This window comes from Heteronotia binoei, chromosome 14, assembly GCF_032191835.1.
Source record: "Heteronotia binoei isolate CCM8104 ecotype False Entrance Well chromosome 14, APGP_CSIRO_Hbin_v1, whole genome shotgun sequence".
Taxonomy (NCBI): domain Eukaryota; kingdom Metazoa; phylum Chordata; class Lepidosauria; order Squamata; family Gekkonidae; genus Heteronotia; species Heteronotia binoei.
Window position 1 is genome coordinate 27,894,684 of NC_083236.1, and position 12,792 is coordinate 27,907,475.

General features: G+C 48.5%; 1 protein-coding gene across 1 annotated transcript in view; it reads left to right on the plus strand.

Annotated features, from left to right (window-relative positions):
* The first annotated feature begins 208 nt into the window (after positions 1 to 208).
* Positions 209 to 12,792, plus strand: part of LOC132582489 (SNF-related serine/threonine-protein kinase-like) — a 30,601-nt gene continuing 18,017 nt past the window's right edge. The window contains exons 1-2 of the mRNA XM_060254080.1: positions 209 to 327; positions 3,130 to 3,764. Of these exons, the coding sequence (XP_060110063.1) occupies positions 3,176 to 3,764 (589 nt within the window). The 5' untranslated portion in view covers positions 209 to 327; positions 3,130 to 3,175. The remainder of the gene's footprint in view (positions 328 to 3,129; positions 3,765 to 12,792) is intronic.

The window sequence follows — 12,792 nt, forward strand, 5'->3', positions numbered from 1 at the left end:
GCAGACCTAACGGGGCCAGCTCCGCAGGCGGTGCTGTAGGGCGCCGAGCCGCGGCCTCCGCGAGGTGCCATCTTGGTGCCACCCCGGCGTGCCTTGTGGCGGCAGCGGTGGCCCGATCCTGGCTCGGCCCCCGGTGCGCGCAAGCGGGCACCCTCCCGGGACAGGCTCCGGCGGAAAGGGGGGAGCCAGCGCGCCCTCGGCCCGGCCCCGCACTCGCCTCCCCTCCCTGCGCCACGCCGCGGCCCCCTTAAGAAGCTGCTTGACGTCAGCCAACTGTGGAGCCCAGCGCTGCAGAGCCGAGGCAGGAGCGCGCCCGGCCGGCCTCGGGTAAGTGAGGGGGCCCCGGGCGGAGGAGGGGGTGCCTGCAGAGCCGCCCACCCCCCGAGCCTCCATCCCCAGCTGCTGCGCGCCAGTCGCCAGCCTGCCCTTGATGCGCCCGCCCGTCCGGGCCAGCCAGACCGAGGCTGCGGCAGGGGCGAGGTGGGGGGGGTGCCTGCTCGTCCCCTCTGCAGAAGGGCAGCAACGGGTTGGGGGGGGGGGGCGGCTTCTCCGCCTGGCACCGACGGGGCGGAGATGAGAGAGCCCAGGTTGGGGGAGAAGCGAAGAAAAGGCCAGCGGGCGCTGTGGGCTCCGCTGCAAAGACTTCCACCATCCCCCCTCCCCGAGGCGCTGCTTGGCCTTGGCCGTGGATCGGGGCTGCGGAGACACCCCCCCCCCCGGCGCCTCATTCCTAAAAGGAGAAAGGCGGGGGTAGCACGGGAGGGAGAAGGGGGGAGGGCTCCGAGACCATCTTCCCAGATCGGGACCTGGTGGGGAGGAGGGACTCTGTACATGCTCAAGAGCGCGCTCTCCCTCCGGCTTGATGGGCACCTGCCGGGAATGAGATGGTCAAATGCAGAGGGTGATCGGGTGGACTGAAGCGCTTCACGCAGAAAAGCCTTTTCGAAGCGTTCCCTTTAAAAGGCCCTGCAAAGATAAGGCTAGCCCCGCAAACAAACAGAAAAAGGGTGGGGGGAAGCAGCTCTCTTACTGCAGCGCTAGTTTTCTGTTTTCAGGGAGGATTCCGCCCCCCCCCCCCCCGTGAAGAATCATTCAAAACTGGAACCTACTACCTGCCATATGCAGCCTGGCCTGCCCCTTCAGCATTCTACCACCGCCTCCTACTGCTGTATGGGGAAACCAGGTCTGGCACGGGAAAAAGAGAACCCCATGATTGGCACTGATGGACATTATTCCCTACATCGCCCTGAAAGGAAATTAGATCCTTGAAGCCGCTCTATCTGACCTCTAATCTGTGTAGGCCTCCAGCAGTTGTAGGTGGGGGGGGGGACTCTAGAGAAGCTCCTCTGTTACTTTTCTCCATGCTTATCCATTCCACCTTCTCCTGCCTCAAACTGTTTGTGGTAGCATGTTGTGGTTGAGGCAACTTGCAATATCCTAGATTGGAGGCAGCTTGCTTATTTATTTATTTACATTTTTACTCTCCCACCGTCAGGGACCCCCAACAGCTTACATTGTCCCCCTTGCTTCCCTTTTACCCTCACAACAACCCAGCGAGGTAAGTTAGGCTGAGTTCTTGTGTGTCTGGCCCAAAGTCACCCAGCCAGCTTCCATGGCAGATGAGGGATTCGAACCTGGGTTTCCCAGATGCTAGTCAGGGAGGACTCCAACGACCACACTGCACTGGCTCTTGACATCCTAATGGGAGACATTTTGAACTTCCACTCTTCAGCCCTGGTGGAAGGAGCCACTGGTGGTCCTTCCTGCTGATGTCAAATAATTTGGCCTTTGATAAATATACAGCTTCTTGACTTGTTAGTGCCTTGCTGAGGGTTCCTGGACCAGGTTTATGTGTGCACAAAGCCAGTATTCTTCTTTTGAAGGTGCAGAGAACGAAGGAATGTCCACACCCCAACAATCCAAGAGCTTCCTTTTGCTGGGAGGAGAAATGGTTCTTCCTCTGTCCTGAGGAATCTCTGACTGGGGAATGTTTCTTTGTGGCCGCCTCTAAGTTTATTTAATTTTTTTAACCTTTTTATTTGTTTAAAATGTTGTTATATAATATAAAAACACATTTATATAGATTTATTGACTCATGAAATTCCTAAATAGGTTATAACTATCCAATTCCATGCAACACTTATTATTTTAAATAAATCTTAATCATACACCTTGATAAAATTATCCATTGCCCTATGATAAATAAATAATTATCTGTATATCTTTCATGTACATCCCCCCTTTTAAAGGAAGATAGAGGCTGGGAAGAGGATGAGCCTGAAGAGCCCACTCTCATCAGATCTCATAAACTGAGCTGGATTGGCCCTGGTTAGTACTTAAATGGGAGACCATAAAGGAGTCCAGGGTTGCTATGCAGAGGCAGACAGAGGCAAACCGCCTCTGTTCATCTCGTGCCTTGAAACTCTGTAAGTTTGCTGTAACTAGGCAACACACAATTATTAAGTTTAGGAGGGCACAAGTGCATGTCCGTGAGGAGGGAATATGAGTACCCAGTGTGGCTGACTGGCTCTAGAAGGTGGAACACTGGAGGCTTGGCTGAGGCCTTGAGCCCATTGAAGCCCACAGAGGAAGCAGGATGAAACTCTCAGACATGACACTAAATGGTCTGTGCTGCTGCTTTTATTCTTAACTAGTTTTCTTGCTGTCCTCCCTTCAATTAAACAGATGCAAAATTCAGCTAGGAATACCTCCCTATCAGTCCAGTATTTGACAGAGCTTCGCTTGCTTGCTTGAGCCTTCTGTGCTCCGGATCCCTCTGTTTACCCATCTTCACTGTCTATCCTTCACTAGTTGAAGAGACCCGCTTGTGACCAAGAGCCAGTTTTGGTGTAGTGGTTAGAGTGTTAGAACAGGATTGGAGAGAATCAGGTTCAAATTGCCACTCTGCCGTGAAACTTTCAGCCTAACTTACCTCACAGGGTTGTTGTGAGGGTAAAATGGAGTAGTGGATGATGCTGTAAGCTGGACTGAGTCCTCTGTGAGGGAGCAAAGCAGTGTATAAATATCTAAATCATATTGAATGAGACCCTTCCTTTCTGGGAAGTGTTGTAGGGTGGGTAGATCCAGTTGCCTTTCCTCTCTTTGACTGCTTTCCCCCCCCCATTCCAGCTTCCCCAATGACTAGACCTCTGTGAGGCGCAGCACAACAGCAAAGATGGCCGGAACACGGACCTTCCCGGAGGGGAAGATTGCCGGCCTCTACGATCTGGAACGCACCCTAGGCAAGGGCCACTTTGCAGTGGTGAAGCTGGCACGGCATGTCTTCACAGGCGAGCGGGTGGCGGTCAAGGTGATCGACAAGAGCAAGCTGGACGGCGGGGCGGCTGCCCAGCTCCTGCAAGAGGTGCGTTGCATGAAGCTGGTCCAGCATCCCAATGTGGTGCGCCTCTATGAGGTCATCGACACCCACTCCAAGCTCTACCTCATCCTGGAGCTGGGTGACGGTGGGGACATGTTCGATCACATCATGCAGCACGAAGGCGGCCTCGGGGAGGAGCGGGCCAAGCACTACTTCGCCCAGATCGTCCACGCCATCTCCTATTGCCACCGTCTCCACGTGGTGCACCGTGACCTCAAGCCCGAGAACGTGGTCTTCTTCCAAGAGCAGGGAGTGGTCAAGCTGACGGATTTTGGCTTCAGCAACTGCTTCCAACCGGGCACCATGCTCACCACCAGCTGTGGTTCCTTGGCTTACTCGGCCCCTGAGATCCTGCTGGGGGATGAATATGATGCCCCCGCTGTTGGTAAGAACTGGGTTGGAACTGGCCGGGAAGGGTTTACGAAGCCTAAGGCCCACTGGGGAAACTTGGTTTAGTGACAGGGTAATGACCCAAAAAATAAATGTGGAATTCGCTGCCCAATCACCATTTTGGGGTTAGGAAGGAATTTTCCTCCAGGCCAGATTGGTCCAAGGATCCTGAAGGTTTTTGGCCTTCCTCTGCGTACAGAGCAGGGGTCACTGGGGGAGGGAGTCATGAATTTCCTGCGTTGTGTAGGGAGTTGGACAAAATGACCCTTCCAGCTCTATCTTTCTATGCCGCAGTGGGTAATGATAATCTCTGGTTTTCCAAAGGGGAATCACTAAATCTAGGGAGGGGGGTATATCATTGATTATACATATTTAATTCACATCCTCCCTTTCTCCCCAGTGGGGGTCCGAAGCAGCTTACACCGCTCTCCTCGGTTTTATCCTCACAACAACCCTGTGAGGTAAGGTAGGCTGAGTGTGTGCAGCCGGCTTAAGCTTCCATGGCTGAGCAGGGATTCAAACCTGGGTCGCCCAAATCTTTGTCCGACTTTAACCACTGCACCAAATTGGCTCACAGCCCTGTTGTAGACCTGTTGGCTGCAGCTGTTAAGCAGTTATCTCCACATGCAGAGGCTGCATGCCACGGAATAGCAAAGACAGGGAAAACTGCAACCGGGAGAGCATCCATCTTGCTTTTGTGCAGTGCTGGTGAGCTTCCTGGTGGTATTTTGCATGCCCCAGCTGGCATCCGCTTGCTAGTTTAGTCCAGCCTTTTAGTCAGATTCAACAGGACTATTTCTTTTATTCTTAAACTGAGGTATTAGTTTTCACCCAGAGCAGAACTAACTGTTGTGTCAGAGCAGTATTCAATTCTTTATAAAGAAACAATTCTTATTTGTACGGGTGGATAAACTGAACTCTCTCCCCCCCCCATTCTGGGGATGGGAAACATCGTCCTCTACACTTCCAGTTTGGTGTAGTGGTTAAGTGTGCGGACTCTTATCTGGGAGAACCGGGTTTGATTCCCCACTCCTCCACTCGCACCTGCTAGAATGGCCTTGGGTCAGCCATAACTCTGGCAGAGGTTGTCCTTGAAAGGGCAGCTGCTGTGAGAGCCCTCTCCAGCCCCACCCGCCTCACAGGGTGTCCGTTGTGGGGGAGGAAGATAAAGGAGATTGTGAGCCGCTCTGAGACTCTTCAGAGTGGAGGGCGGGATATAAATCCAATATCTTCTTCTTCTTCCCGCTGTATTCCCACATTTGCCATGAAACACTCTGGGTGGCCTTGGGCCAGTCTCTCTCAGACTTGACCTTCCTCACAGGGTTGTTGTGAGGATAAACTGGAGAGCGTGTTGTCTCCTTGAACTCCTTGGAAGGAGGGGAGGGTAAAAATGTAATAAATAGATCCAGAACAGTCTTTTCTGCAGTGTGAGATGTTCCTCAGGAGCTCAGAGGAATCCCATGTCTTTGCTCGGATATGCATGAGTTTCATCGAGCGTAACAGTACTACCACCACCAACCCAGAACTGTTTCTGGCTGGGGAAATGGCATAAGAATAAGAAAGCTGATGTTTCTTCTCCCTGTGCATTGTGGTCCTACTCCTGATTGGGGCAAGGATTCTGACAGAGGGTGGGAACTCAGCCCCACCTGTCTGCTCTGTAACGTATGGAAGCAATGACTTCTTTCTCATCTGGACACTGCACTGGGCATTTTTCATCACTTTGTGTGATTTTGAAGCGATTCCCTTAACCTGGGGGGCGGGGGGAACAGGTGGAATGGACCAGCTGGAAGGGATCTTTAAATCTCAGGATCTTAATCAGCTGCCTGATCATTGCTGGGACCAGCAAGGCTGCCTGTGCTGGAGAAGGTTTCTATGCTGATAGGATATTGCAAGCACAAGTGTGGGTGGTTGTGCGCATGTGCATGCTTTCCGTTTATCTGCTTCTGTTTGCATGGGAAGACTGGCAGAGGAGAAAGCCAGGTCTTAAGAGATGGAGGCTTCCCGGGATTGGCTCTGCAGGGGGGGATTCCATATATAAAGCATTCGCACATTTATCTAACATTTCACCTTTCTTATCTTATTGCAAGAGAGAAATCCACAAGGGGAGTCACTTGTGGCCTTTGTTGCATAGACGAGATCACTCAGGGCCAGGATTTTAAACAGTGTCATTTAACTGAATTGCAAGGTGCAATGATCCATTCTGGACTTTCTGCCCAGGGACTGTTGTTCATCTGCTTACAGCGGCTGTTTCAGATCCCAGATGACACTCTGCATGTTTGTATGCTGTCACCATAAGGCAACAATAAATTCCAGCCACTCCACAAGCAACTGAAAAACTGGGGGTGGGGATGGGATAGGATGGGAAGTAAGGAAGCTTGGCAGGAGAGGCTGAAGAGGCTTGAAGTGGCCATTGGAGCAAGTATGGATTAACTGAGGCTTACAGTGCAGTCCTATGCAGAGGTTGTCCAGCAGGATTGCACTGCTCAGAGACTTCAGATGTTTTGCTGGGAAAATGTATTTTAAATCCCTATGTGTGATCATGTGTATGCGCTCTGTTAGAGGTCATGGGGCCTTTCTCCCCTCCCTCTGCAGCCTTTCTGCTCCTTTTGACAGGATGGTCTTCTTTTCCTCTCTTTCGTCTCAGCATCTCCTGCCCTGCTTGTTTGTTGCCAGAGATTTTGTGATGAGAGGGCCTGAAGGCTATGTTGCAAGAGCATCAGAAGTCAGCAAAATACAAGTTGAGTGACTTGCAGGGCCGTCTTATGCAGCCTTGAAATTGGTGAGCTGAATGGCAAGTAACTCTGTTTAGGGTGGTGCTGTTATCTAATAGGAGTATAAGAGCCAGCTCCCCAAGGTTTCATTTGGCTTTAGACTTTAGGGTGACCTTTCACAGTTTTGCACTTCAGACCCATAAAACCACAACCTTGTTAGTGGAAATAACAATGCCTTGACTCAGATAGCCCAGGCTAACCTGATCTTGTCAGATCTCAGAAACAAAGCAGGGTCTACCCTGGTTAGGAGTTGGATGTGAGACCTTTAGTGGGGGTGTCGAACTCATTTGTTATGAGGGCCAGATCTGACATAAATGAGACTTCGTTGGACTGGGCCATGTGTATACCTTTTTAAGATTAGGTAGCAGAGATATAAACTATTTAAAGGACACAAACACGACTAAAGGTTTTTTTTAAAGACTTAAAACATGCTTAATACATTAGCACTTGTTGGTCTCAGAGGTGCTTTCTTTGTATCTCCCATGGGATCCAGGGAACTGGGCATGGGAAGCTCTGGCTCTTTCCCTCCCTTCCCAGGGAACCAGGAGGGGGAGGAGCCTCAGCCAATGGAGAAAATAGAAGCCTTGCCCTTTAGCTTCTGTGCGATTAAGCAAGCCTTGCAAAGCAAGTTGAGATGCAGAAGGAAGCAAGAGAGAGGGAGAAGGAAGCAGATGACGGCCAATTGCTTGGGGGCCTCATGGGAGCCTTCCAGGGGCCTGATTTGGCCCCAGGGCTGCATGTTTGGCACCCCTTCTTTAGGGAATACCAGTGTCAAGACTTGGAGGCAGGCAATAGCAAATCACCCCTGAAAGTCTCTTGCCTTGAAAACCCTATGGGGTTGCTATAAGTCAGCTGCGATTTGATGGCATTTTACACTACAACCATCCTAGTAGGAGCATGGCATGTAAAGAATGCAAACGTAAGATATTTAAAAATATAGCCTTGTATGCTTTAAATGAGACTACCAATATGTAGCAAAATTCGGAGAGGGCTTGGTGTATTTCTTAGCGGAGCTGTGCTCCTATAACCCCCCAATAACTTCTAACCTGCTCCAAACTGTGATTGACTGCTGCTATCCAGCTGAATTCTTTGTCCAAGTCTATTACTCCATTTGGACCCAAGATAGAACAATCACTGTGGCGTAGTGGTTAGCATGTAGGACTAGGGTCTGAATGACCCAGGTTTGAATCCCTTCTCTGCAGTGGAAGCTTGCTGAGTGACTTTGGGCCAGCCACACACTTTCAGCCTGACCAACCTCACAGGGCTGCTAATGTAATGATAAGATGGAGGAGAGGAGAATGATGTAAGCTGCATTGGGGAGAAATGAAGTAAAAAAGTAAGTGAAATACTAAGTAAGTGTGTGTTTGTGCGTGTTTGAGGTTGAGAGACCGACAGAGACAGAGAGTGACAGAGACAGAGAGAATTAGAGATCCTTGCATACCAGGGTCCTATTGTCCCTGGTTCTGATAACGTTAGCACATTAACATCTGCCTGCTTTCTGTAAAAGAGAATGAATTATTGATTTGGCCAATTTGCAAATGCATAAGTAAGGAGGAGAGGGAATTCTCAGTCTCTTAAAAGTTCAGATGTGAAAGTTCAGGAGAGGAATCCATGTTAACAGTTTTTTGTGTTAAACTTTGTGAAGAAACTTCTTGTGACCAGCCTCTGTAGTGGATGAAATTTGGGCCAGTACCTTTTGTAAGCTCTCTTGCCAAATTCAGAACTCTTAGAATTTCATAACTAAAGAAGCATTCAGCTTGTCTTCAACATCAGTTTCATAACAATATGTGGGCTGGAAGAATGGGTGGTTTTTTGTTTTTTTTTTCAAATGTTGCGGTGATGATCAGGCTGTAAAGAGGAAAGGCGTTCACAATGTATAGTTGCTTTAATTCTGTTCCTTCCAAGCAGACCATGCTGGTAAGGTGTTTTTAGACAAATACTGGGCTTCCCAGATTCAGAGCATACATACTGGTGCTTTGGAGGGCTTGGTGGTGTCTGTCTGTTACAGACTTGGGAAAGAATGTAGATTGTAGCCCCTGTAACTCTCCAGTGTGTCCTTCACTGAAAAAAATCCATGTAGCTAAGTGACTTTGGGCCAGCCAGACACTTTCAGCCTGACCAACCTCACAGTGTGTCCTTCACTGAAAAAATCCATGTAGCTAAGTTTTAATGATACCATAAAAGTGTAACAAAAAAGATCCAACATGATCAATAATATTGGACTGAGCATTTAACTTTTTATTTTAAAACAAGATGCCCTCAGCATTATGGAGGAAGAACTGAAGCAGTGTGTTTTGCTGAATACCAGTCAAAAACTTGGGTTGGCCCTTCTTGCTGAGGCAGATTAAAGGCATCCCAAAAATTCTGAAAAGGCCAAAATTCCCCCAGTGTGTTGTCCCAAGAATCTGTGCTTTCTTTGCCTAATGAAACCTATCAGAGAAGGACAAGACAACATTTCTTTTGACTGAGGAAATGAGGTGCAGTTGCTGGCCAGCGTTTGAGTCCCTTTCCCCTGGCTCTCACTTAACTCCCTCCCGGCTTCTGTTTCCTTTCATTTCCTGTCAGTTCTCATTCAAATACTTTTTCTGAAATCTAGGCTCTTTGGGGGAATGCAGTAATCTGTTCACAATAAGTAAGATCCATTAGAATCTTGATTTATTTTTTTGCCCTGAATTTGGCTTACCTCAGTGTTGTGTTCAGAGGGTCTGGTGTGGAGCACATGAAAATGTATATGTTGTGTTTGACTCCCGAGACGCTTCAGTGCCCCAGGTGAATGAATGGAATGACCTGAGAGTCATTCCCTAGAACCCTACACTCAGCAGCAAGGCCTTGGTTGCATCTCTCTTGACTGGATATGGCTTAAAATATTTTCCCTCCTTGCCACCTGCTAGCCTTTGGGTTGGGTTGCCCTTTGTATATGTGTGAACTGGTTGTATGCATTTGTAACAAAGCAGAAGACGGTCTACTGATATGCGTAGGCTGAGCATAAGTGAGTGCATATATTGTATTAAACCCCAATTAAACAGGATGTGTGTGTTGATGTGTGTGCGTGTGCATGTGTTCTGCAGGTGGTAAAACAGGTGTCTGTCCCCGAGTTTGCTTTTTATGAGGGAGGTGTCTAATCCTGCAGATGTGCACAAAATGGGTGTGTATTTGCTTGTGGATCAGGAATGCTTAGCGTCTCCCTCTTTGGCAGCGTGTTGGAAGGGCAGCATATCTTGCTGCAGGGAAGGTGAGCTGTGTTTTGATGTGCGGCTGTCTGTGTTCTGCAAAGGCAGAACCCTCTTGGTCAGCACCAGCAGACTGGTTAAAAATTAAAAACCCTGGACTATATTGAAGGCATCCTGCCTCAGCATGGGGTAGGGGAAGGAGAAGAGTATGCCCCTTTGATCGGAACAGCTTCCCTCGAGGGGACTGTGGAGATAGCGTCTGATCTAGCCCCATAACTAATGTAGCAGTTCTGCTTTTCTGTTCAGCCTTCCATCTGCTGGATGTTACAAGAACATGAAATTAATGTTCGTGTTTACCTTTAAGCCCACACCCCTCACCACCACCCCGGTTTCCACTGCTAGAGCAGATTGCAAGAATATTTGCATTCACTCGGATCATATTCTGAAGCAGATTATGGAAGCAGCAACAACAAAAAAGCTGTCTTGGCTTAAAGATGTATCATGTTTCCCTGCTTTAAGGCTTATCCTATGAAGAGCTGTGCTGGATCAGACCTGTGGACCATCTTGTCCAGCATCCTCTTTCACATAACAGTTTCCCTGGAGGGTCAAGAAACAGGGCATAGGGACAAGGCCTTCTCCAGATAAGATGCGTAGGTTCCCTTTAGTCATCTTGGCTGGGAGCCAGTGATGGACCTCTCCTCCATCTATCTACTTTGCAAGCCATCTATGGGAGCAGCAATCTGTGACTTCTGGCAGCACATTCCACAGTTTGATCACTTGTTGAGTTAAGGACTCTTTTCATCCAACCGGAATCTCTCGCTCCTCAGCTTCATTAGGTGCCCTGAAGTTCTTATTTTATGGTTCCAGTTTTTCTAATTCAAGCACAATTTTAAAAAACTCCTATTGTGGCCCAGTGTGGTTATCTCCTTTCCAAACTGTAAAGTCCCAAATTCTTAATGTTTCCTCATAGAAAAGGAGCTCCGACCCCTTAATCTTCTTAGTTGCCCACTTCTGAGCTTTTCTCAACTCTACAATATCTTTTTGGAGATGTGGAGATCAGAACTGCCAAAGGTCTTCCAAAGAAGACTGCCAACTCCAGGTTGGAAATTCCTGAATTTTTGGGGGAGGGGTGGGTGGGGGAGCTTGTGGACTGCAGAATTTGGGGGAGGAGCTCAGCAATGATGTGATGCCATGCAGCCAAAGTAGCCATTTTTTCCAAAGGGACTGGTGTATGTAGTCTGAAAATCAGGTTTAATTTCAAAATCTAGGCTCCACCCAGAGGTTGGCAACCCTGCTTTCAAATAAAGCTGCACCGTAGATCTACATAGGGGCATTGCAATATTTGCTGTCTTATTTTCAGCCCCTTTCCTAACAATCCCTGGCATGGAGTTTACTCCCTGAATGGACCTTATTCTGTCTGTCCGTAAACTGAGCTCATCTTTATGAGAGAGCATCTAATCTTACAGGGTAATGAGTTAATTAGGCGATCCTTAATTATCTTATACATGACCAGCAGGCCATTTCTGTGGTGGTGCTGGTGGTGGTGCAGGTTGTCTCTCAGAGTGTTTTGCTTTGAAGTGGCCAGCTCATCTTTGGGTCATTTATCTTGCAACCAAACTATATATATCGTTTCCTTGATGGGTGCTTTAGCTGTAGAAAAGCAGCTTCAGGGGAAGTTCATCTGCTCTTTTTTTCCTGCTCAAAACTGCATTCGCCCCAAGCAGCTGTTCTTGCTCAGAGTTTCCACCACATTTGCAGCCACATTCTTCTTGATGGGAAAGAAAAAACTTTGTGGGGGTGGTTGATTGGTTGCCAGCTCCAGGTAGAGAAATACCTGCTGAGATTTTGGGGGTGGGGGCTGAGAAGAACGCAGTTTGCAGAGACGAAGGGACTTCAGTGTGGCATAACTGCCTTCCAAAGGAGCCATTTTCTCCAGGTAAACTGATCTCTGTTGCCTGGAGATCAGTTGTAATCCCAGGAAATCACCTGGAGGTTGGCAACCCTCATAGCTGAGGTATTTGAATTGCAGAACCAGCCAGCAGACAAAACACTGGATGTCTTCGCTTCCCTCTTGCCACTCCTTTGCTCCAGATGTCTCTTTAGCAGACCTTCTGTGTAAACCCATGTGCTTGGCAGGGATTTAAAAGCATCCCATTAATGTGTCCTCCAGTTGCTAACCCCATTGGTCCCTTCTGATTCTCAAGGAGCATTTTTAGGCACATGCTGTTGAAATCAATGGGACAGATGTGATTAACTTTGGCTGAGTTGCTTGTCAAACCTCAGTGAACATGAAACTAACCATAAAAAGCTGGAGAATTTAGAGGGGGGGGAAGGAACAGTGGTATTCAGCTCTTTTAAGATGGGTGCCAGCGTCAGGCACATAGTCTTAGTATGGTGGGAGTGCATTGCTGGTTTTCCCCAAGACAAGCTGGCTAATTGTCTATAGCCAGTAAACTTCTTTCCTTCTGCTCTGCCCACTGTTCCCCTGTATCCCAGTAGCCATGGATCAGGAAAGTGAAACCACATTGTATGGAAGGAAGTGGGCCTCAAAAGGAAGCAAACAAGATTTCCTTTTTTAGGGTTTGTAGAATCTTTCGGGCTCAAGTGCCGTGTTCTACTGGAGAAAGTTTTCCTTCCAGACGTTTCGTTCTCAGCTGCGGAGAACATCCTCAGTGGCGTTGCAGCCGGAGCAGGCGCTCTGACCTTCTTGGCTGCTGTGCATTGCTGTGCATTGTCTCAATGCCCAGCAGCCAAGAAGGTCAGAGCGCCTGCTCCGGCTGCAACGCCACTGAGGATGTTCTCCGCAGCTGAGAACGAAACGTCTGGAAGGAAAACTTTCTCCAGTAGAACACGGCACTTGAGCCCGAAAGATTCTACAAACCCTAATGATGTTACCAGCCGTGAAAACCTGAAATCTTTATTTCCTTTTTTCTTCCTTGCCACTGCTTCCCAGTTGATAGAAGTTTAGACATTTTCCTTGAGAAACAGCTTTTAACTTGAGAGATAGCTTAAGTTTTTAAAAGTGAGAAATAAAAGGACTTTCTGTTATACTTGGGAAGCCAGGACTCCTCCCTCCCCTTGT